Source organism: Nerophis ophidion, linkage group LG25, assembly GCF_033978795.1.
Source record: "Nerophis ophidion isolate RoL-2023_Sa linkage group LG25, RoL_Noph_v1.0, whole genome shotgun sequence".
NCBI lineage: Eukaryota > Metazoa > Chordata > Actinopteri > Syngnathiformes > Syngnathidae > Nerophis > Nerophis ophidion.
The window spans coordinates 25,348,937-25,376,063 of NC_084635.1; the positions used below are offsets into that span (position 1 = coordinate 25,348,937).

Sequence of the window (27,127 nt, forward strand, 5' to 3'; positions counted from 1 at the left end):
TTGACAAAAAATGACGGAAAACAAACAAACAAAATTAAAAAAATAAAACATCTTGAAATGAGGAATAGATGTGAAGTTTATGTAGACACCAGAGATTTAAGCATTAAATATAAAATGTATGTATGCCCTGGCACACCATTATCATCATTTCATGACCCAAGCAAAACCCTTTTTACACTTTTATACTGAAATAAATACACCTACAACTAATTAAATAAAAACATAGAAAAAACTTCCAGCAGCGGTAAAGTTTAGATCCATGAAGGAAAGAAGAAAGTGAATTAATTTTTATAACTAAATACATTTACATATGCATACAAATTTGTCTTCTTTTTATATTATTTCTTTTAATGAATTAAGTAATGTTTATGACAACCATTTTCCAAAACACAATTTAGAATGTGAGATATAACAGGACAATGCATACGTTTATCATTTGTTTTCAAAACGCTTACAAAAAGTGGGACTCCAAAAATGTACTGTGGGACCCCATTTTGAAAAATCCTAGCGCCAACACTGCTGTCAACAGAGGAGAAAATATGCTTTATTTAAATATATTATTCATAAAGCAATTTCAAGTATCATTGGCAAATGTTCATCTAGTCCCGGCCTTGGCGTGCTGCCCGCCTTGGCATGTGTCCTCATTTTGGGATTTCACAATATGGTCAGTTTACCATACCATTCAGAGAGAGTAACCTTCGAAGATCTCATTCTGGATGTATCAGCAGCTCGACAGTAGGTGACAGAAGTGAGCAGGTAACATTCCTGCCACATTCCATCTAATCAAGCGACAGGCAGTCCAACAGTCAGATGTGCATCAGAATAACTGTGTCTAAGTGACGCAGAATGTCAAACTCGGGAAGCAGCTTTAAAAATTGTGAAAGAGGTCTGTTTAAAACTAGACATAGAGACAGAAAGACAGCAAACACAAAGCTACCACATTAGTTGCCTCACTAATTTTTCAATTAGCTTATTTAACATTCAAGTTAAAAAATATTGTTGACCAAGGTTTTTTTTTAATCAGTCATCGAGAAAAAAATACTTTTAATGCATGGTCCATGGAAACAACTCAGTAGTAAGCAGAGAAAGAATAATCAACCATGGATGACAAAAGGATTAAAAAATGCTTGTAAGAAGAAGAATACACTATATAGAAAATGTATAGCACAAAGAACTACAGAGGCAGAAATTAAGTACAAAACGTATAAAAACAAATTAACAAACATATTACGATCATGTAGAAAATAATTTTACAGTGAATTATTGGACAGGAACAAAAATAATCTGAGAGCAACATGGGGCATTTTCAATAGCATTATTAAAACTGGCACTAAGAGGGATTACCCCCAATACTTCTGAGATGGAAATAAACATAATGACAACATAAAATAAGTAGTTGAAAGCTTTAATAATTACTTTGTAAATATTGGACCAAAATTGGAAGAAAGGATTCCAGGCCCAGTTTCAATTGAGGAAACTGGGCATATAGAGCGAAATCCCAACTCCATGTTCCTCAGTAATGTGACACAAGAGGAAATAGTTAAAATCGTGAAAAAAATTTAATCCAAGACATCAACTTATTGTAACGGATTTGATATGGAAACGATAAAAAAGGTTATTGAATAGATCTCAGGACCATTAATGTATATTGATAACCTATCATTTCAAACAGGTACATTTCCAAACAAAATGAAAATAGCTAAAGTTGCACCAGTTTATAAGACTGGAGACAACATCTATTTACAAATTATAGACCTGTTTCTTTACTTCCACAATTTTAAAAAATCTCAACTTCAAAGGCTTTAATTGAAATTACAGAATAAATTACCAATGCAATATATATATAAAAAATGTGCGGCTGCAGTGTTTATGGATCCAACCATAGCATTTGACACAATTAATCATAATATTTTAATCAAAAAACTAGAACGATATGGCATCAGAGGGTTAGTCTTAAACTGGATAAGAAAGTTATCTAACGAACATGAAGCTAGGCGAACACACTTCTACAACGCTAAATATATCCTGTGGTGTACCTCAGGGATCAATACTAAGACCTTAATTATTCAATCTCTATATAAATGACATTTTTAAAGTTACAAGAGATTTAAAGTTAGTATTATTTGCGGATGATACAAAAGCGTTTTGTTCAGGAGAGAACACACAAAAGATAATACAAATAATAACAGAAGAAATGAACAAATTAAAAAGATGGTTTGACAAAAACAGACTATCGTTGAATCTCAATAAAACTAAAATAATGCTATTTGGTAATAGTAAAAGAGAAGTTCAAACACAACTACAATATAGACGGAATAGAAATTGAAAGAGTAAATGAAACCAAATTTCTAGGTATAATGATTGATGATCAATTGAACTGGAAATCTCCTATAAAAAATATACAAGATAAAGTAGCAAGAAACACGTCAATAATAAATAAAGCCAAGTATGTTCTAGACCAAAAATAACTTTGTATTTTCTTCTGCTCACTAGTGTTACCATATACTGAGTTACTGTGTAGAAATATTGGGAAATAATTACAAAAGTACACTTCATTCACTAACAGTATTACAAAAAAGATCAGTTAGAATAATATATAATGTTGGATATAGAGAACATACAAACCCTTCATTTATTGAATCAAAGATACTGAAATTCCAGGACATAGTGAATTTGCAAACAGCTAAAATGATACACAAAGCAAGCTATAACCTGCTACCCAAGAATATACAACAATTCTTCTCATCAAAAGAGGAGTAATATAATCTTGGAGAAAAATGTAATTTAAAACATTTGTACACACGTACAACACATAAGACCTTCAGTATGTCTGTATCTGGAATTAAATTATGGAATGGATCAAGCAAAGCAATCAAACAATGTACTTTTCAAACTTAAAGTGTTTACAAAGTACAAAGAAGAAGAATCATGAAAAACATTCTGAATTTATTCATCCATCCATTCTCAAAATAACCTTACTTATCTCATCGTATGGAACATAACTTACTTCAACAATTATTTATTTATTTATTTTGATTCTGATACTTATGGAGTATATTGTGAATACATTGAGAACAGGAAGTGAACAAAAGTTTTAGCAACTTTTATGTAAAAGTAAAGGGGTAGGATTAAATAAGCTCTGCTTCTTCCTACTCCTTTTTGAACATGTGGAAAAGAGAAACGGGAAATTGTGATGTATCATGTTGTATGCACGCATGTTCCAAATAAACGCAAACTCAAACTCATTGCAGCTGTTTTTGGTATCAATCTGATATCATTTAAATACATGGCTAGCAGTGCCAATACTGATACTCATCCATCTATCCATCTTCTTCCGCTTATCTGAGGTCGGGTCGCTGGGGCAGCAGCCTAAGCAGGGAAGCCCAGGCTTCCCTCTCCCCAGCCACTTTGTCCAGCTCCTCCCAGGGGATCCCGAGGCGTTCCCAGGCCAGCCGGGAGAGATAGTCTTCCCAACGTGTCCTGGGTCTTCCCCGTGGCCTCCTACCGGTCGGACGTGCCCTAAACACCTCCCTAGGGAGGCGTTCGGGTGGCATCCTGACCAGATGCCGAACCACCTCATCTGGCTCCTCTTGATGTGGAGGAGCAGCGGCTTTACTTTGAACTCCTCCCGGATGGCAGAGCTTCTCACCCTATCTCTAAGGGAGGGCCCTGCCAGCCGGCGGAGGAAACACATATCAGCCGCTTGTACGCGTGATCTTATCCTTTCAGTCATAACCCAAAGCTCATGACTATAGGTGAGGATGGGAATGTAGATCTACCGGTAAATTGAGAGATTTGCCTTCCGGCTCAGCTCCTTTTTCACCACAACGGATCGATACAGTGTCCGATCTCACGATCCACTCTTTCCTCAATCGTGAACAAGACTCCGAGGTACTTGACTCTTCCACTTGGGGAAAGATCTCCTTCCCAACTCCACCCTTTTCAATGCGAGAACCGTGGACTCGGACTTGGATGTGCTAATTCTCATTGCAGTCGCTTCACACTCGGCTGCGAACCTTTACAGTGAGAGCTGAATATCTTGGCCAGATGAACCCATCAGGACCACATCATCTGCAAATAGCAGAGACCTAATCCTGCAGCCACCAAACCAGATACCCTCAACGCCCTGACTGCGCCTAGAAATTCAGTTCTCAAAAGTTATGAACACAATCGGTGACAAAGGGCAGCCTTGGCATACCATTATTTTCCAAATTATTGAATGATTTAAAAAAAAAAAAAGCTAATCATGATTTAACCAGAATAAAACGCAGCCCAAATATTTTCTGGGATAAAAATCAGCACCTCTAAGTCTGAGTCCATGGTTCTCGCCCGGAAAAGGTTGGGGTGCCATCTCCAGATTTTGCCCAATGTAGAAGAGTTCAAGTATCTCACAGTATTGTTCACGGGTGAGGGAGGTGGGGATCGTGAGATCGACAGGCGTATCTGTGCGGAGTCTGCAGCAGTTATGCAGACCCTTTATTGATCTGTGAAGAAGGAGCTAAACTAGAAAGCCAAACTCTCAATTTACCAGACACTCTACGTTCATATCCATATCTATGGTGATGAGCTTTGGGTTGTGACCAAAAGGACACGATCACAATTACAAGCGACGAAATGTGTTTCCTCCGCTGGGTGCCGGGCTCTCCTTTAGAGATAGGGCGAGAAGCAGCTCTCATTCTGGAGGAGCTCTGAGCCAGATGAGGTACTTCAGGCATCTGGTCATGATGCACCCCTGACGCCTCCCTGGAGAAGTGTTTAGGGGACGTCCTTCCGGTCGGAGGCCACAAGGAAGACCCAGCTCATGTTGGGTAGACTATGATTCCCAGCTGTCCTGTGAATCAATCAATCAATCAATCAATGTTTATTTATATAGCCCTAAATCACAAGGGCAAGGAAAAACTCACCCCAATTGGACGTCGGTGACAGTGACAATGATGACTATGAATACCTCGGGATCCCCCAGGAGGAGCTGAACCAGGTGGCTGGGGAGAGGGACTGATGGTGGTCTCAGAACGTAATAGCAGAGATCTACAGAATGTTATGTATCCACTGTGGTTGGTTGTTTATTTAGTTAGTTAGTTAGTAACATAGGTCAAATAGTTATCAAGGGATTTTGATGAAACTCTCAGAAGATGTCAGAAATTCAACACAACCATCCCGGATATCGTATTAAACTCACCGAGCTCACAGTGCCAGCCTCGGCTTGTCAGTGGTTCTCTCCCCATTGCTCCCCTACACCAGTGACTGCAACTCAGGGGATCCTTCTGTGAAACTCTTGAAGTTCGCAAATGTCACCATGGCATGTCCAAAACGCACCAAGCAAAGGCCCACCAAAAGTGGGAGAGAAATTTAAGAAAAGTCGGAAAAACTCCAAAAAAGGTGGAAAACCAAGGTTAGAGGGCCGCAAGTACCGCCGTTTTCAGTCTTATACAGGACGCCGACGAGTCTGCCTACAGACGCGAGGTGGAACAGCAGGCTCCATGGTGCAGTCAGAACCATCTGGAGCCAAGCCAACTAAAGATCGAAGAGATGAAAGTGGACTTTAGGAGAAGTCCCCCTCACCATTCTGAACAGCACAATCTTTACTGTGGACTCTTTTAGACGCCGCTATCGGTCTTATACAGGACGCCGACGAGTCTGCCTACAGGCGGGAGGTGGAACAGCAGGCTCCCTGGTGCAGTCAGAACCATGCAGAGCCGAACCCACTAAAGACTGTGGAGATGAAAGTGGACTTTAGGAGAAACCCCCCTCACCATTCTGAACAGCACAGTCTTTACTGTGGACTCTTTTAGGATCCTGGTATCCACAACCTCACGGGACCTGAAACACAATTTGAAAAAAGACACAGCAGAGGGTGTACATCCTACGTCAGCTCAAGAAGTTTAACCTGCCCCAGGAAATGCTGATCATATTGTACACATCCACATTCAGTCTGTCCTGTGCACCCCCATCACTGTCTGGTTTGGATCTGCAACCAAGGTGGACAGACACAGACTGCAACGGAAAATTAGGACTGCAGAAAATATCATGGGGCTCGACCATCTCCCCATCCAGGACTTACTGTATACTCGTCCAGAGACAGCCACCGGGCAGGTAGCATCACTGCAGACCCTTCAGACCCTGGTCGCAAACCGTTCAAACTCCTCCCCTCCGGCAAGCGTGACAAATCACAGTATGCCAAAACAAGCCGTCATAAGAACAGTTTCTTCCCTCAGGATATCACTCTGAGGAGCGCTGTAAAATAACTCTGGAACTAATTCCTGGACATGTCATGCTCTGTCACTGATAAGAGTATCAAAATAAATGTATTTCTTTACTCCCTGTGGGCCTGGTGGTGCACCTGCCTCGGCCATGAACTTCAAAGCAGAAAGTGTTAATAATCTTAAAACTGTTTAACATTCTTAATTTCAGCATAGTAAATGAATAAGTGAATTGTTAATTTTTTTGCCCAAGGTAATATTATTTATATGGTTTCCGCCTGTCACGTGTGGCGCGAGGTTGGGGTTTATTCTCCCGGAATGCAGAACAGATGGCTCCGGACGACAGCATGAGGTAGGAGATGATTTATTTCTGATAAATCATAAATGTACCCACGTACACTGACTGTGGTGAGCAACGTGAATAAATAGCTCTCTGATTAGTGCTCGACAGCAGGTGAATATGCCGAGCACTAATCAGAGGCAGGTGAAACCAATTAGCACCCATGATAACCAAAACAAACACCCAAAGTGCACAAAACAGGAACTAAATGAGTCTAAAACTAACAGAACATAACTAAACAAAACATGATCTGGACCACGGAACATGACACACCGCCTTTCAAAGCTCCTCTTGGACCACCATTTGTTGACCTCGATATTTGTCAAATCCTAGTTACGGTCCTGGTGTCAGCAGGGCTGCCAGATTATGTCAGATTTTGATTCTTATCAGATTTCGTGTGGAATCAGGGTCTTTTTTTTAATGTGATCTTACATTTACGTGCTGTAACAAGGATGAACTTCTCTGTGTGTGTATGCCAGCTGCCTCCACCCACAGAGACAAAGAGACTAGATGACTGACGAGAGGGTTCGCTCCATTTCTTTCATTCCACTTAAGATTCAGGATTTTTCGTCCCCTTTGGGGAACAGGGCCTGGTGCTCTCCGTGTGCTTTTTTAGTTATTTTCATATATCTTTTGGTGTTTGTTCAAATAAGGTTTGTGCCGATAAAAATCTTACATCACTCTTTTTAATGACTGAATCCAATCATGATAGAAAACCAACGAACAAAACGCAGCCGTTCATTAGCCCCTGCGTGTTCACACAGAAACTGGTGACAGGTACGATTACAGATCGAGGACGTGATTGAATTACTCCAGCTTTAGCAAGGGACCCCCTCTTCACTTTTTTCTTCGAACAAAGTCAAATTAAGTCGGATTGAAGTGTTTTTGGCCACATGACCCCTGTGGGATAATCCCTTAAAAGTGACCAAACATTCTTTTCCACACCAAGTGAAAGCAATCTCTTTCACCTGCACCAGTGACTCCACAGACTGACTAAACGGCGCGCCCGCACACACACATACACGCACACACACACACACACACACACACACATGCACACACTTAGCCTCCTCCCTTTCAACACTCAACTAAACCGGTCCTGCAGTTTAACAGCACTCCATTTCTTATCCAATCTAATCATGTTTCTCACGCAAAGACAGCGGTAGAGTGTATAAAAGTCACAATGCACTGACCAAGCATCCAGACCTTTTCAAGCAGACACACAACATGGGTAAGTAAATCGACCTTACATTTAGTGGGATTTAAGAGGCGAGATTGACTTTCACTTTCGTCTATTGAGACCATTCTGATGTCACTTTTACTCCACTTAGTCTTAAGTTATTTTAGCTCCAGCTACTTGCTTCATAGTACTTACTGTATTATATACACAATGCCTGACGAAACATTTGAAATTTTTACACATAACATGTCCAGTATATGTATGATTAATTTACTGGAATAAATTGTGTGTGTTGAATATACCTGGTGGACTTTATGCAGCATAAACAGTAGCCTTGGTCTGTTTTGTTCTACGTTGTCTGGGGATATTGTGATTATTTTATGTTTAACAACATGACAAATGACGAATGAAATGGATAAATTAACATTAAACATCACTTTTAACTTTATTGACGAGTTTTGTTGGAGAATACGGTAATGATTGATGAGCCAGTATAAAAGGGGGAGGCACACAGATGCCAAATTTGTACTTTGCAACAACTTCTTGCTTGGATTCAATTTTGATTCTCACTTTCTTTTTGCATAGTGCTGACACATGCCACTTTCTTTTGCCCAATAGTGCATGGGTGTCAAACTCACATAAAGAGTGGGCCAAAATTTAAAACTGAACAAATCTGCGGGCCAAGGTTGAACAAATTAACCTTTTAATAGGGACCCAAAACAGTTTTGCTTTGAATATTGAACAAGCAAGGCTTACATAACTTTATAGTGACATGCAAAATAGGGTTTCAAATAATAATTAAAAAATATCAATGGCATATCAATGGTAAATGGTAAATGGGTTGTACTTGTATAACACTTTTCTACCCCTTTTTAATGAGCCCAAAGCGCTTTGACAATATTTCCACATTCACCCATTCACACACACATTCACACACTGACGGTGGGAGCTGCCATGCAAGGCGTGGACACGGACCCATCAGGAGCAAGGGTGAAGTATCTTGCCCAAGGACACAACGGACGTGAGTAGGATGGTAGAAGGTGGGGATTGAACCAGCAACCCTCAGATTGCTGGCACAGCCTCTCTACCAACTTTGCCACGCCGTCCCCGTATCAAATAATATTTAAATAAAAATTGAAGGCCTCTTTTCTATTTGCAACCTTCTGAGGTAAATATCAAAATAAATGTTTTCCACCGGCTAATAATACATTGAAAATAAAATAACAACAATGAATCAATCAAACATTCAAGCCTTGAAGTAGCAAGAGAAAATGCATGAATAAAAGGTTAATTATTGCTCAGTTTGCTACACTGATTTACTTTAACACTGAATATGAAACATTCAATGCTTATATAACTTAATAGTGCAAAATCAACTTTCAAATAACAAACGAAAAAACATCAATGGCATATCAAATACAATTTAAATACAAAATGTATTGCCTCTATTCTGGTTGCAGCCTTCTGAGGTAAATATCAACATTAACTTTTTCCACAGGCCAATAAATTTGAAAATAAAAACACAATGATGGTGGTAGCGGGGGTGTATATTGTAGCATCCCGGAAGAGTTAGTGCTGCAGAGGTTCTGGGTATTTGTTCTGTTGTGTTTATGTTGTGTTACGATGCGGATGTTCTCCCGAAATATGTTTGCCATTCTTGATTGGTGTGGGTTCACAGTGTGAGGCATATTTGTAACAGTGTTAAAGTTGTTTACAAGGCCACCCTCAGTGTGACCTGTATAGCTGTTGACTAAGTTGTTTTTTTTTTTTATTGATTGATACTTTTATTAGTATATTGCACAGTTCAGTACATATTCCGCACAATTGACCACTAAATGGTAACACCCGAATAAGTTTTTCAACTTGTCTAAGTCGGGGTCCATGTTAATCAATTCATGGTAAAGTATGCATTGCATTCACTTGTGTGTGTGAAAAGCCCAAATATTTTGTGGCTGGGCCGGCACGCAGTTTGTATGGAGGAAAAGCAGAAGTGACGACAGGTTGTAGAGAATGCTAAAGGCAGTGCCTTTAAGGCACGCCCCCAATATACTTGTCAGGGTGGATATCGGGAGTAATTCAGGAGAATGGTTGTCCCGGGAGATTTTCGAGAGGGGCACTGAACTTCGTGAGTCTCCCGGGAAAATCGGGAAAGTTGGCAAGGATGTGTATTAGCGGTGAATGCAGTGTTACTGCGGCACCGCCGCTGTATAATAACGGCGGGCCAGCTCTAATATTAATTTGATATTGCCTCAAGGGCCAAATGAAATTACACGGCGGGCCAAATTTGGCCTGCAGGCCAGAGTTTGACAGCCATGCAATAGTGGCTTATGTTGCAGTCTAGGTAATTGTTTTTTTTAAAGCCCACAGACTGAGTTACCATTGTGTGATTCTTTGTTTGGACACCAGATTCCACAGAATGCTACACAAGGAAAAAGAATAGTTACAAAGTAAGGATATTGAACCGAGCCGGGACAAAAAAAAAAAACCTGAGCAAACTTTCGGGAGGAATTTTCATCGCAGATTCAATCCTACAAAAGTACAATATATAGAATCAAAATATGTGAACAAATTAATGTATGCGTCTGACCAGTTACACTGTGTGATCTGATCCCATTTGTTCCAACCACAGAGGAATGTCCTTCTTTTTACTTTCCGGTTTAACTGCTGGGGGAGAAAATAATTCTCACAATTGGCCAAAAGTGTTTGTAATACCAATTTTGGAAGGGGGTTACAATCAGTGGTCATTCTTGTAAAACATGAAACGACTCCCAAAATAACATTAGACAGAATGAAACAAGAGTTTTTATAGTGATTATAGTATGCAATGGACTAAAACCAGGAGTGGAACACTTTTCACGTGAGTTAACAATAATTAATTGGAATTGTAAATTGTGTTGTTTTTTTTTGGCAATATTTGAACACACCGAATATAAAGTGCACATGCTTGACATGTTTGCCTCACAGCTGGTACAAGTCGCATTGCTGATGTGATTGTATATAGTGGTTTACTTAGATGTATTCCTCAGGTTGACTCTAAGGACCGGTACAGGTGCCTGATGCATTTGCTACCAGGCCACACAGATACAATAAATATTTTGTCCGGCTTAATTTTTGCCTGTCCCACTAGACACACTTATAGCTTGTTCATAGATGTATAGTAATATTTCTGATTATGATTTACCATTTGTTATTTTTGTTACACGGGACAATGCATATTGATTAACATATAAAATGTAAATGGGCCATGTTTTACCAACGGCTAATTTCCAACTGCAGTAGGTTGATGGTATACACAACAAGGTCCATAAAAATTAAGTTAGACAGCACCAACATCTAACATAAACATATAGTTGAATATATTTTAAAGTTTAAGTTAAAGTACCCACACACACACCTGTGTGTGCACCTGAGGATAGGTTGATTGGCAACACTAAATTGGTCCTAGTGTGTGAATGTGAGTGTGAATGTTGTCTGTCTATCTGTGTTGGCCCTGTGATGAGATAGCAACTTGTCCAGGGTGTACCCCACCTTCCGCCAGATTGCAGCTAAGATAGGACCCAGCATCCCCCGCGACCCGAAAGGGGATAAGCGGTAAAAAAATGATATATATATATATATATATATATATATATATATGAAGTGAAGTGAATTATATTTATATAGCGCTTTTCTCTAGTGACTCAAAGCGCTTTACATAGTGAAACCCAATATCTAAGTTACATTTAAACCAGTGTGGGTGGCACTGGGAGCAGGTGGGTAAAGTGTCTTGCCCAAGGACACAACGGCAGTGACTAGGATGGCGGAAGCGGGAATCGAACCTGCAACCCTCAAGTTGCTGGCACAGCCGCTCTACCAACCGAGCTATATATATATATATATATTTTTTTTTAATCATTTTTTTTTTCTTTTTTTTAATATTTATTTAATTTATTTATTTATTTTTAATCAATTCAACGAACCAATACACAGTAATACCATAACAATGCAATCCAATTCCAAAACCAAACATGACCCAGAAACACTCAGAACTGCAATAAACAGAGCAATTGAGAAGAGACACAAACACGACACAGAACAAACCAAAAGTAGTGACACAAAAATGAATATCATCAACAACAGTATCAATATTAGTTATAATTTCAGCATAGCAGTGATTAAAAATCCCTCATTGACATTATCATTTGACATTTATAAAAATAAAAAATAAAAAAAGAACAATGGTGTCACAGTGGTTTACATTTGCATGGTATCTCATAAGCTTGACTACACACTGTGTCCAATGTTTTCACAAAGATAAAATAAATCATATTTTTGGTTTGTTTAATAGTTAAAACACATTTACATTATTGCAATCAGTTGATAAAACATTGTCATTTATAATTATAAAAGCTTTTTAAAATAATTTACTACTCTGCTAGCTTGTCAGCAGACTGGGGTAGATCCTGCTGAAATCCTATGTATTGAATGAATACAGAATCGTTTTGAATTGGAAAAATATCGTTTTTGAATCGAGAATCGTGTAGAATCGAAAAAATCAATATATAATCGTATCGCGATCCCAAGAATCGATATTGAATCGAATCGTGGGACACCAAAAGATCCGGAGCCCTAATATTTACCCAAAGGGAATAAACAGGTAGAAAATGGATGGATGGATGGATATATGATAAAAGACCCATGTAAAACAGTATGTTGCTGCCTGATCAAGAAAACGTCACCATAGTAGCTGAAATGCGTTAGACCATGGGTGTCCAACTCTGGCCTGCGGGCCAAAGTTGTAATTTCATTTGGCCCTTGAGGAAATATCAAATTAACATTGGAACTTGCCCGCCTGTATTATACAGTGGCGGTTCCGCTGTAACACCGCATTCACCGCTAATACTCATACTTGCCAAACCTCCCGATTTTCCCGGGAGACTCCCGAAGTTCAATGCCCCTCCCGAAAAGCTCCTGGGGCAACCATTCTCCTGAATATCTCCCGATATCCACCCGGACAACAATATTGGGGGCGTGCCTTAAAGGCACTGCCTTTAGCGTCCTCTACAACCTGTCGTCACTTTTGCTGTTCCTCCATACAAACTGCGTGCCGGCCCAGCCACATGATATTAGGGCTTTTCACACACACAAGTGAATGCAATGCATACTTGGTCAACAGCCATACAGGTGACACTGAAGGTGGCCGTATGAACAACTTTAACACTGTTACAAATATGCGCCAGTTGTAGTGTAAAAATGCTCATTGTCATTTCTATATTATTGTTGATTTCGCTAACTGCTTCTTTGCTATCACTTTTACGATCATATTTGTACATATCGGATGTGCTGGTGTTGTTCTATTGTTGTTGTTTTTGTTCTTATTGTTGTGTTTGCTGTTGTTGTTTTTGTCTCTCGCAAAAAGAGAATTATCCTACACTTTTCTTTTGTAAAGTAAATCTTAACAGCCGATATGGGCATCTACATTAACTATATGATTTGCCTGAGAAGCTGGACAAGACAAAAAAAAAAAATAATAAGATATGCGCCACACTGAACCCACACCAAACAAGAACGACAAACACATTTCTGGAGAACATCCGCACCGTAACACAACATAAACACAACAGAAGAAATACCCAGAACCCCTTGCAGCACTAACTCTTCCGGGACGCTACAATATACACCCCCGCTACCACCAAACCACGCCCCCCTCATTGTTTTTTTATTTTCAAATTTATTAGCCTGTGGAAAAAGTTAATGTTGATATTTACCTCAGAAGGCTGCAAATTCAAAAGATGCATTACATTTTTTATTTAAATTGTATTCAATATACCATTGATGTTTTTTCGTTTGTTTTTTGAAAGTTGATTTTGCACTATTAAGTTATTTAAGCGTTGCTTGTTCCATATTCAGTGTTAAAGCAAATCAGTGTAGCAAACTGAGCAATAATTAACGTTTTATTCATGCACTCTCTCTTGTTACTTGAAGGCTTGAATGTTTTATTCATTCATTATTGTTATTTTATTTTCAAATGTATTATTAACCTGTGGAAAAAGTTTATTTTGATATTTACCTCAGAAGGTTGCAAATAGAAAATAGGCATTCAATGTTTACTAAAATTTACTTTGATATGCCATTGATATTTTTTAATTATTATTATTATTTGAAACTCGATTTTGCATGTCATTATAACGTTATGTAAGCCTTGCTTGTTCAATATTCAATGCATAACTTGTTTAAGTCCCTATTAAAAGGTTAATTTGTTCAACCTTGGCCCGCGGCTTTGTTCAGTTTAAAATTTTGGCCCACTCTGTATTTGAGTTTGACACACATGCGTTAGACAGACGGATAAGTAATATAGTGCTAATGTGCAAGTGTGCTAAATTGTTGCATATAATAAACGTGTTAACGGTAAAAAATACACACTTCCCTTGGCCTAGGAAGTTAAAGGGCTGGTATTATTGCACAAGTAGTTAACATTAACATATTTGTTTGTTTACACATGAAAACATTGAACAGAAAAAGCTTACATAACTACAGTATGTGTGAAATAGTGCACAATATATGAACACATAATGTTTGTAATAAAAATAAAAAGCCATACATTTAGAGAGCAATACTGTAGAAATCCATTGGAAATATTGGCATATAAATCTATTTTTATTATATATCTATGCCCTTATCACGTAGAATCCATCAGATACATTAGCCAAAAATTTACCTACAAGCTGGTGAAAAATTAGTAAAAATAAAAGTCATTGGAGAGCTTTTTTGCAAAGGAAAAAAGGCGAAGGATCCCAGTAATTCAGCAATATGGTGAGTTGTATTTTTAATGCACTTAATTTTGCTGCCACATGTGGAAAATAACGCCTACATTAAACCGGTCCCTGGTGCAAAGAAGGTTGGGGACCACTGGTGTAATGGGTATTTGTTTTATCAGGAATTTTATTAAATTTTGTCGTATTAGATTCAGTGCTGACTTAAATTCAGATCAATATAGTATTTAGAAATGATTTGTAGGAATTCACAATAATAGAAAGTAAACCACTTTCAAAATTCCTGCAATGTTGAAACCAGCATGTGCTGGGTGAGTATGAGAAGAAAAGGAGCTTTTTTTAAATGAGAATCCCATTTTTTTTAACTTGTATCCATTTTGTAATCCATGTCGTGATCCTTTGTGTCTCACAGCTCAGAAGACAGTGTTGATTGTGTACGCCCACCAGAGCTTGGGTTCATTCAACGCTGCTGTACGGGACGTGGCCGCTCAGGAGCTGTCAGATCAGGGTTACCGGGTCATCGTGTCAGACCTTTATGCCATGAACTTCAAGGCCAACTCCACGCAGGAAGACATAATTGGTGAGTTGCTTTGTCATGCTTTGTCAATTGAATTACTACCGGCGCTAAGATCTCTGTAGTTATACAAACCCCGTTTCCATATGAGTTGGGAAATTGTGTTCGATGTAAATATAAACGGAATACAATGATTTGCAAATCCTTTTCAACCCATATTCAATTGAATGCACTACAAAGACAAGATATTTGATGTTCAAACTCATAAACTTTATTTTAAAAAAATATATATAATTAACTTAGAATTTCATGGCTGTAACACGTGCCAAAGTAATTGGGAAAGGGCATGTTCACCACTGTGTTACATCACCTTTTCTTTTAACAACACTCAATAAACGTTTGGGAACTGAGGAAACTAATTGTTGAAGCTTTGAAAGTTAAATTCTTTCCCATTCTTGTTTTATGTAGAGCTTCAGTCGTTCAACAGTCCGGGGTCTACGCTGTTGTATTTTACGCTTCATAATGCGCCACACATTTTCGATGGGGGACAGGTCTGAACTGCAGGCGGGCCAGGAAAGTACCCGCACTCTTTTACTACGAAGCCACTCTGTTGTAACACGCGGCTCGGCATTGTCTTGCTGAAATAAACAGCATCCAAGCAATGATAACGTTGCTTGGATGACAACATATGTTTCTCCAAAACCTGTGTGGACCATTCAGCATTAATGGTGCCTTCACAGATGTGTAAGTTACCCATGCCTTGGGCACTAATACACCCCCATACCATCACAGATGCTGGCTTTCCAACTTTGCGCATATAACAATCCGGATGGTTATTTTCTTCTTTGTTCCGGAGGACACCACATCCACAGTTTCCAAATATAATTTGAAATGTGGACTCGTCAGATCACAGAACAATTTTCCACTTTGCATCAGTTAATCATAGATAATCTCGGGCCCAGCGAAGTCAGCGGTGTTTCTGAGTATTGTTGATAAATGGGTTTTGCTTTGCATAGTAGAGTTTTAACTTGCACTTACAGATATAGCGACCAACTGTAGTTAATGACAATGGTTTTATGAAAAGTTCCTGAGCCCATGTGGTGATATCCTCTACACACTGATGTCAGTTTTTGATGCAGTACCACCTGAGGGATCAAAGGTCCGTAATATCATCGCTTACGTGCAGTGATTTCTCCAGATTCTCTGAACCTTTTGATGATTTTACGGACCGTAGATAGTAAAATCACTAAATTCCTTGCAATAGCTCGTTGAGAAATGTTGTTCTAAAGCTGTTCGACAATTTGCTTACAATGTGGTGACCCTCGCCCCATCCTTGTTTGTGAATTACTTAGCATTTCATGGAAGCTGATTTTATACCCAATCATGGCACCCACCTGTTCCCAATTAGCCTGCACACCTGTGGGATGTTCCAAATAAGTGTTTGATGAGCATTCTTTAACTTTATCAGTAATTATTGCCACTTTTCCAAACTTCTTTGTCACATGTTGCTGGAATCAAATTCTAAAGTTTGAACATCAAATATGTTGTCTTTGTAGCATATTCAACTGAATATGGGTTGAAAATTATTTGCAAATCATTGTATTCCATTTATATTTAAATCTAAGACAATTTACCAACTCATATGGAAACGGGGTCTGTAGATAAACTACATGTCATCTTATACAGCACATATATATGTATTCAGATTTTTCAGTACGTAGCCTTTGGTTTGGTACAGCTGCGTATCGATTTCAAGTGGAGGACAAGAGTAGTGTCACTAAAAGACGATGTATTCCAATTAGGGTTGTCAAAGTTAACATGATAACACGATAACTATAAAATTCCTTTAACGACAATCATAGGGCAACACAAAAGATTGCCGGACAGGAATATCCATCCATCCATTTCCTACCGCTTGTCCCTTTTGGGGTCGCTGGAGCCTATCTCAGCTGCATTCGGGCGGAAGGCGGTGTACACCCTGGACAAGTCGCCCCCTCATCACAGGGCCAACACAGATAGACAGACAACATTCACACACTAGGGCCGAATTAGTGTTGCCAATCAACCTATAACCAGGTGCATGTTTTTGGAGGTGGTAGTAAGCCGGAGTACCCGGAGGGAACCCACGCAGCCACGGGGAGGACATGCAAACCCTACACTTAAAGATCCAGAGCCTGGGTTTGAACTTAGGACTTCTCAGGATCTTCGTATTGTGAGGCAGATGCACTAACCCCTGCTGCCCGGACAGGAATATATGGAACTGAAAACCTTCAGCAGTATTGATCCGGAAAGTTCAATTAAATAAGGATATAGATCCAGATACACATTTTTTTCTTTCATACCAGAAATAATTGTTTTTATTCTACAGACAAACAATATGGAGGAAACAATAAAATCGACAATAAACTGTCAATTATCTATTTCTAAAGCAGAAGTTTGTGTGCAATATACAAGAAAGTGAAGCATTTTTTGGAATGGTTCAATGAACCCTTCAAAGTGATCGCTATCTCAGAAACATGAATCTCTCCTGAAGGAATCAATAATATACTATCTATCTATTTATGTAGTTGCTAAAAAAAAAGGAATGAGTTTTGACCTGTAAGGATATGAACTGAATTATATCGACAAAACCAACAAGAACGGAGGGGGAGTAGCTGTGTACGTGATGAAGAACATTACCTACTAAGTGGTAAAAATATGTCATTATCGATTGATAATATCTTAGAATGTATAAGCATTGAAATATGTCATGAAAAATACTACAAGAACATAATAATTAGCTGTATATATAGATCACCCAAGTCAGGGGTCTCAAACTCAATTTACCTGGGGGCCACTGGATGCAGAATCTCGGTGAGGCTGGGCCGCGAGAAAATATTTACTTTCCTTGTGCAAATAAGACACGTCGGGGTGCCGCTGTGCTCAACATAGAAATATTACTTCTGCCACTTCTCCTGGAATTGTCTTTGCTACTCACAAACCTTTCTCTTCACTGCAAGCTTTGAAAAAGACATGTTTGAGGTTGTGGAATATATTTGTATTTAGCCGATGCACGGAGAATGTTATTTCCGCAATGTGTGGCGTTCCGCTTTTCCTCCCTACACCAACACGGCGGTCGGCGGATAATAGTACCGGGATAGCAAGCGCAAAGAAGTGACGGCCCCCGGAGTGTTATCCGCCGTTATACAGCAATATATGTAGTGTTCATCGTGAGAGGCAATGCAAATCAAACAATAATAATAATAAAAAAATAACAGTTTGAATTGGTCCAGGTTATCTGGGACTGTTATTACTGACGGACAGGTGTCGCGGTGCGACTGCAGCCAGGCATGTAAGAAAACCCTCGTCTCCATGGCAACGTCTCTGTTGATTTCACTCATTTTCCGCTTTTCCACTAACGCAAGGGTAGGCAACCCAGAACGTTGAAAGACCCATTTTGGACCCAAACAACACAACGCTGTCAAGCGCTATTCATATAAAACTCGCGGGCCGCACTAACATTAAACTTCCATATAAAGGTGGGGGCCACAAAATAATGTCTCGCTGGCCGCAATTGGCCCGCGGGCTGTGTGTCTGAGACCCTTGACTTCAGTTAAACATTGATATGTTTAAAAACTGGATTAAGGCAACTTTTACTGAAATTGAAAAAAAACTTTCTTATGTGGAGACTTCACCATTGACCTCTTGAACCTTAGCAAACAAAAGTTCATTGATGACTTCATAGACACAACGTACAGCCTGAGTTTGTATCCAAAAATCTCAAGGCTAAGCAGAATCACAGGACAATGCACAACACTTATTGATTATATTTTTACTAATGATTTTGATAATAACACCACAAAAGGTCTGCTAACATCCAGCATAAGTGATCATCTGCCAGTTTTCACAATCTATGATGGAAACTGAAAGAAGAGGAACATTTATGACAAAAATACATTTAGACGAATATGAACAGACTGCTTGTGTCACGACTTGGGCTTGGTGTGTTTTTTTCCGAGGTAAAGGAAAGTTGGCACAGGCAAGACTAAATGTAAGTACATATTTTATTTATTAAACTAACAAACCACAAAAAGGAAGCAAACAAAAGGCCCGCACGATGGCGGAGAACAAACTTGGCTATGAAACAAGACTATGAACATAAAACAAAACACTTGCACAATGGCATGAATAACAAAAAACTTACTTGGAAAGCGACAAGGGGTATGGATCATTGGCATGGAAGGCATTGCAGGTGGTAGATGTGGGAAGGAGGTGATGTTGCCAGGATGAACAACAGAAACAGACAGGCTTAAATAATACCGTGGTGATTAGTGAAAACAGGTGTGAGACATGAGGACAGGGGCGTGACATGAGGACAAGGTGAAAACGAATGAGTTGCTATGGTAACAAAACAAACCAGGAAGTGCAAAAACAGGAGCTGAGTGTCCAAAAAACAAAACCGAACATGACTAAAACAAAACATGACCACACAGTCATGACAGCTTGTGCATATGACTGCTTTGCAGAATGATCTGAGGTATCAAAGTTAGAACAATTAACAGTGAAAATTATGTGGATGATGCATGCATATGGAATTTTTTTGTAAAACTTTCACTACTTGGGTCTATGACAAACACTGTCCTTTAAAACAATTTAGTAAGAAACAAAAGAAAAACAATCAACCATGGACGACAAAAGGACGGAAAAATGCTTGCAACAAGAAAAATACAATATATAGAACATTTATAACACAAAGAGCCATAGAGGCAGAAAACCAGCACAAAACGTATAAGAACAAGCTTAACGAGCATACTACGAACACGTAGGAAATAATACTACAGTCAATCATTGGACCGGAACAAAAGCAATATAGGAGCAACATGGAGTATCTTAAATAGCATTATTAAAATAGCCAACATTTCAACGTCAGTGGCATTAATCAAAATAACGGAATAGATTTGATTGTAAATAATGTGAATAATCCAATGTATATACTCTAACGATTAACTTGTGTGATGACTGTATTATGCTGATAGTATATATATGTACCATGAATTGATCAATGTGGACCCCCCAACTTAAACAAGCTGAAAAACTTATTCGGGCGTTACCATTTAGTGGTCAATCGTACGGAATATGTACTGTTTCAATCAATCAATCAATACCAATGCAATAGACCAGGGGCTGGGAAAATTTTTGGCTGAGAGAGCCATTTAAGCCAAATGTTTTAAAATATATTTCCGTCAGAGCCATATCATATTTTTTTAACACTGAATACAACTAAATGTCTGCATTTTTAAGTAAGACCAACATTTATAGAGTATAATATGTTAAAAACTCGCATGGCAGCCGTAGTGGCGACCCCAAGAAGCAGGAACCAGGAGAGCGAAGAGTAGGTAAGATGCTTTTAATATCATCAACCATACTTGCCAACCCTGAGACCTCCGATTTCGGGAGGTGGGGGGTGAGGAGGCGTGGATAGGGGTGGGGCGGAGGCGTGGTTGGGGCGGGGGCGTGGTTAAGAGGGGAGGAGTATATTTACAGCCAATTCACCAGTGCATATATATTTCATATATATATATATATATATATATATATATATATATATATATATATATATATACATTAGAGATGCACGGTTTGCGGTCTCATCCGTGGAGTCCGCGGATAAAACGCGGGTCGGGCGGGCGACATGACGAAAAAATAGATTTTAATTAGATTCGGGCGGGTGGCGGTTGAACAATCCGGAAATATTTAATATACATGGTTCTGGGATCGGTATCCTTTGCCATTCAAAGAGCCATTTAAGACCTGTGTCACAAAGCGAAGAAGACAATAGGAGACGCTAATATTCTCTAGAATGACTGCCGGCAGTCATCCAGATAATAAGTATTAGGGTGTGCTATGAAGTCATTGACTTTGTTGCCCTCTACAGTATGTGCGATCTGCTTGACAGTCCAGCATCATGTTGTGTGTGACTTCCGCTGCAACACGCATACGACTGCAAGGCATACTGGGTGACACAGAGTAAACTAATGGTTGTGATATAAACAATTTTAACACTCTTAGTAATATGCGCCACGCTGTGAAGACACACCATTCAAGATTGACAAACATATTTCGGGAGGACATCCTCACAGTAACACAACACAACAAATACCCAGAATCCTTTGTATCCATGAAACATCCTATTTTATACTTGACTTTCAGTGAATTGTAGCTATGTATATTTGTTTTATCATTCTGGAATCAGAACAGACTCCCTCACTTGCCGTCAGGTGCGCAACACCACGTAAATCGTTGGCCAATCAAAAAGCAACCCCATAACGCTATAGCCAACATTCACCAGGAGATGGCAACAGACAACATAGATCACTCTATTACAGACGGCGTCGCCATGGCTGTAACTTCCTCGTCCTTCTGCTTCCGTCTCCTTGTGTGTGCAGTTTTTTATTAAAATCTGTAGATGTTGTAACATGATTGGGCAGGCAAGCTGTTTATATAACAGAAAAGCGGACGTGAAAACAGGTTGTCCCCACTCATGTCCGCAAGGAGCTGGAGGGGGCGTGGCCTCCAGCTCCGCCTGAATTTCAGAAGATTTTCGGGAGAAAATTTCTTCCTGGAGGTTTCTGGGAGGGTTGGCAAGTATGTCATCAACAGAGGAGAAGAAAGCAGTCTTGCATGTACAGTTCTAGACAATAGTCAATCTTTGGGCCTTGATAAGCGCGTGAGACAAGCATGAATGGACCAGCTGCAGATCAACAGCAGGGGAGGGGAAAAAACACAGCGCCCAGTGGGACAAGCAGGAAATGGAAACAAAATTAGAGCACTGATGGAAAGTAAATACAAAACAAAGAAGCACAAACAGAAATTAAGTGACAAATCTTGTCTAAGTCTGTTATTGTTTTTACTAACTTTTTTATTCGGAAGCTCACCGATGATAAATAAAATACTTCTTACCATTATTGCGACTTCTTGAACGAGTGCAGTAGAAAAAAGATGATGGATTAAATTGTATGAGAATGTTTTATATTTTGAACGTTATTTTTAACAGTGTGATTACCAGCGGATTTATTCATTACTTATCATGTTAAGCAATGTCAGCTAAGATTTATCTGAGAGCCAGATGCAGTCATCAAAAGAGCTACATCTGGCTCTAGATCCATAGGTTCCTACCCCTGCAATAGACAGTAAACAGTGCGCAGCGGCAGTGTTTATGGATTTAACAAAAGCATTCGACACAATCATTGATAATATCTAAATAAAAAAATTACCCAGTTGAGCCACCTACTCAATGACCTAGTGGTTAGAATGTCCGCCCTGAGATCGGTAGGTTGTGAGCTCCCCGGCCAAGTCATACCAAAGACTATAAAAATGGGACCCATTACCTCACTACTTGGCACTCAGCATCAATGGTTGTAATTGGGGGTTATAATCACCAAAAAATATTCCCGGGCGAGGCCACCGCTGCTGCCCACTGCTCCCGTCACCTCCCAGGGGGTGAACAAGGGGGTGGGTCAAATGCAGAGGAAAAATGTCACCACACTTAGTGTGTGTGTGAGATAATCATTGGTACTTTAACTTAACTTTGACTTTAACTTAAGTCACTTAAGCCAGTGGTTCTCAAATGGGGGTACGTGTACTCCTGGGGGTACTTGAAGGTATGCCAATGGGTACTTGAGATTTTTTTTTTTTTAAATATTCCAAAAATAGCAATAATTCAAAAATCCCTTATAAATATATTTATTGAATAATACTTCAACAAAATATGAATGTAATAAACTGTGAAAAGAAATGCAACAATGCAATATTCAGTGTTGACAGCTAGATTTTTTGTGGACATGTTACATAAATATTGTTACAGATTTCTTTTTTTTGTGAAGAAATGTTTAGAATTAAGTTCATGAATCCAGATGGATCTCTATTACAATCCCCAAAGAGGGAACTTTAAGTTGATTATTACTTCTATGTGTAGAAATCTTTATTTATAATTGAATCACTTGTTTATTTTTCAACAAGTTTTTAGTTATTTTTATGTCTTTTTTCCAAATAGTTCAAGAAAGATACAAATGAGCAATATTTTGCACCGTCCTACAATTTTAAAAAATCTGAAACTGATGACATAGTGCTGTATTTTACTTCTTTATCTCTTTTTTTTCAACCAAAAATGCTTTGATCTGATTAGGGGGTACTTGAATTAAAAAAATGTTCACGGGGGTACATCACTGAAAAAAGGTTGAGAACCACTGACTTAACTAACCGGAAGAAATACGTGATGATAGGCAAACACATGTCTACAATATAGTTCAAGTATCATTGGCAAATGTTCACCTAGTCCCGGCCTTGGCGTGCTGCCCGCCTTGGCACGCATATATGTGTCCTCTTTTTGGGATTTCACAATATGGTCAGCCTAACCTACCATATCAATGATGAACTCCATATCTTTATAACAAGGTCAACTTACAGAACCAGCAGGGTATTGAGTACTATTTTTTCCCATACCGTACACGTCAAGACATAATTGAAGACATAATTGCTGTCATTTAAAAGGTCACTTTTGACAATATTGGCATTTTCCAGGTGATCTGAAGAATCCAAAGCTGTTTCAGTATGGAGAAGAGACAATGCATGCCTGGAAGAACCGTCGCCTGAGTGAGGACATCATGGCTGAACAACACAAAGTAGAAGCGGCAGAACTCATCATCTTCCAGGTCCTTGTTGGATAGTAATCGCATGTGTGTAAACAAAAAGTGTGTACGTGTGGGTGGGTCTGGGGGTATAGTTGACCAAAGCGACTTATCGACTTATCAAAGCACTGAATGAATGAAATGTCCAGTGATCGGCAAGCTCCTTGGAAAATGCAGTAAGCTAAGCTACAAGTTTCTCACAATTAAATGTTGCTAAGCTACAGGGGAAGCTATCCCCGGAGAATTGTAGCAAGCTACACTACAAACTACACGACAAAAGTAGCTTGCTATGTCAAAGATACAGTACATTTAACTGCATTTATATCTATTGGCCCACAATGTATAATATCAACTGAGGGTGTAGAAATGGACCCAATAAGGGTCCATTACTGTTAACTATCTGTCATTTAGCTGGAGACAACCTACAACTACATCTGGGGGTCCCCACACCTCACTGCATGTATTTATAGACCTACTCAGTGGCCTAGTGGATAGAATGTCCGCCCTGAGATCGGTTCGGTTGTGAGTTCAAACCCCGGCCAAGTCATACCAAAGACATTAAAAATGGGACCCACTTACCTCCCTGCTTGGCACTAAGGACCGAAGGTTGGAATTGGGGGTTAAATCACCAAAAGTGATTGCCGGGCGTGGTTCCCGCTGCAGCCCACTGCTCCCCTCACCTTTCAGGGGTTGATCAAGGGTGATGGTTCAAATGCAGAGAATAATTTCGCCACACCTGGGGTGTGTGACAATCATTGGTACTTTAACTTTAACTTTAATTTTATTTAGTTTGCCTTTTCTTTGGCCCACCCCTATAAAGGTATTCATATTCTCTGAGTGGTCAGCTTGAAGCGTCCATCTGTCGGTAGGTAGGTCTTTATTGTCATTGCAACAAGTACAACAAAACTTTGCTTTCAGCACAAACCTGTTCAAGATTAGACACACAAACAGTGTACAGGGTTACAAAAAAAGAACGCTGATGGGTCGCCATAAGGCGCCCCGTAACAGATGGGAAAAAGGTAAACTCTGGGGAAGGATGAGTAAAAAAATACAATCCAGACTGGGCTCCTAAGGGGGCCCAGTTCGGAGTGAGAAAAAACCTCCATAGCAAAGCACATATACATATTACAACATACATCTCGAGATATCTAGCAACAGAGGGAAGGTAGTTCAAGGTCATGGTGGTAGGTCGCAGCTCAAAGGTGCTGACCATCTATTCATCACCCCTACAGGATTTGCGTCGAGGGCGTTTGATTGGGGGGCAAGGGGGTGTATGTGTGGCGTATATTTTTTTTGTGAATGTGTGTGTGTGTGTGTGTGTGTGTGTGTATATATAAGCCCATAGTGTGTCTCTGTTCCGCGGCCTTGATGTATTTGCCGTCGCTAGTCCAAAGTTCACAAAAACATGCGTGTCCATGAGAGACAAAAAAGGGAGTTTGTTGTGTCTTCGCTTGCAGTGATCTTCGGGAGAGTCTCGAAGCCAGGGAAACAATTTAAGTTAAAAAGATTTGTATGCGAGTGAAAATAAAATTTGCTTTTCACTCTAAAATTGTCTATGACTGGTCCTCAAAAACTGCGATGTAGACAGTCCGATGTAATCCACAGTTCTTCCCGCATCCTCCAATCATTTGTGGCAGCTTTGGGGTACTTTGAAGACTGCCAGCAACTTCCAATTTGTCGACAAACCAGAGCAACGCTTACTCCAATCAGCAGATGTCCTGTTGTCATAATTCCAAATAGATGGATATCTTCACATCGTCGACAGAAAAGGGTCACCAGGCACGCGGGCCTCCTTCTTCTCCCAAGAGTCCGTCGTGTGTCCAGCAACAACCGCTTCGTCACGACAGCAGGTTCCCCCAAACCCAAGATCTTGTCCATTTTGTTGAGGCCAGTTAAATAGTTCCAATGTTTAGATTTGGAGAGCATTGCAAAAAGAGGCAACAAGAAAGTTAAAGACAAGACAAAACAAAGAAGCAAGCAGGAGAGATAAGGGAGAGGAAAGGGGAGCGTCCACCCTCGGAGAGTGCCAGAGAGAATGTTGCATAATTGCGTGACTGTTATGATTTTGCTTCCTCGTTTCGATGACCCGCCTTTTCTTGCCTCTGATTGGTCAATCGGTAATGTTTCGCCCTAACCTTAGCCAATAATGACTAATCATACAAACACCAACCAATTATCATGGATTTCCTGCGTATGTGTGGAGGTTCTCTTTTATTGCAGTCTGGTTTTCTGTCCTTGTACCATGTAGCTTTGATGTGAGCTACATGGGTCCAAAAGTAGCTAAGCTACAGGAAAAGCTACTCGTTAAAAAAGTAGTAAAACTACCGCCAAGCTACTGGGAAATGTAGTTAAGCTACACAGTGTAGCTACATGTAGCTTGTCACTGCCAATCATTGGAAATGTCCTACTGTAAACCAGTATTTCTCAATTATTTTCTGTTATCGGCCCCTCCAGGAAGATGAAAATATTTCTTGCTCTTCCACCACCATTCATCACCGTGACTATAAATTTGTCTAAAAAATTGTTATAACTATAAACAGTTACATAACATTGTATCTTTATTAACCAGGGGACCCAGACAAGCGGCCCGCGGGCCAATTGCGGCCATTGAGATGTTATTTTGCGGCGCCCACCTTAATATGAAAGTTTAATGTTAGTGCGGCCCGCAAGTTTTATATGAACGCCGCTTGACAGCGTTGTGTGCGGAGCTGAAGGAATCTACCAATCACAGTGTGGTATAATGCTCTCCAGGGCCAAACATTGACGTCACTTGCGGGATGCAAGCAGAGAAACGTTTTGCCCTTTTCCTCCAGACCCGCACGCACTCTTTCTCCCTCCCTCCTTCGCTCGCCCGCCTGTTTGTATTCTCTCGCTCCCTCTATTGCTCCCTCCCTCCCCCGGCGCCGCTGTAAACAGTCCAGGCCGGGGAGACAAGAGCACCGGTAGCTTCCGAAGCACTCCGCCGAAGGACTGAGCGACAATAAAAAACTGTGGTGCACTGGACCCCAGCGCCAAGGGGGTAGAATTGGGTAGGGACGCTAGGGACACGTCCCTACCAATATCCAGCCGCTACTGTGTAGTCACTATCAATACAAGCGCTGCCCGTAATGTTTAGTCAATGATTATGGCACAGAAAGGGTTAAATGTTGGTCTCTGCTAGAAGTCCCGCCTCTAACCTAAATATCGCTCCCTGATTGGTTGCCGGTTTCATGCTAACGTACGTGGGATTGGCTGTCCCCGCTGTCACTCCTTCTGCTTGTAAAAGCTAGCCTACATGCTAGTTGCCAGCGAGCTGACGAGAAGTGGTGCAACTGTCAGTGTAAGTTGTAACTTGTAAGTTGTAAGTAAGTGTAAGTTGTAAGTAAGTGTAAGTTGTAAGTAAGTGTAAGTTGTCAACATGTTCGGCATTTGTTGTTCCTGGCACACGGTAGCTAGATGGATTTTAATATATTAGTGCTGTGATTTACATTGTGTT

The 27,127-nt window shown here is 39.9% G+C and overlaps 1 protein-coding gene across 1 annotated transcript in view; it reads left to right on the forward strand.

Annotated features, from left to right (window-relative positions):
* The first annotated feature begins 7,610 nt into the window (after positions 1-7,610).
* The window catches only part of nqo1 (NAD(P)H dehydrogenase, quinone 1), a 35,836-nt gene continuing 16,319 nt past the window's right edge, over positions 7,611-27,127 (forward strand). Inside the window, exons 1-3 of the mRNA XM_061887608.1 lie at positions 7,611-7,771; positions 14,885-15,052; positions 23,546-23,676. Coding sequence (XP_061743592.1) covers positions 7,768-7,771; positions 14,885-15,052; positions 23,546-23,676 — 303 coding nt within the window. The 5' untranslated portion in view covers positions 7,611-7,767. The remainder of the gene's footprint in view (positions 7,772-14,884; positions 15,053-23,545; positions 23,677-27,127) is intronic.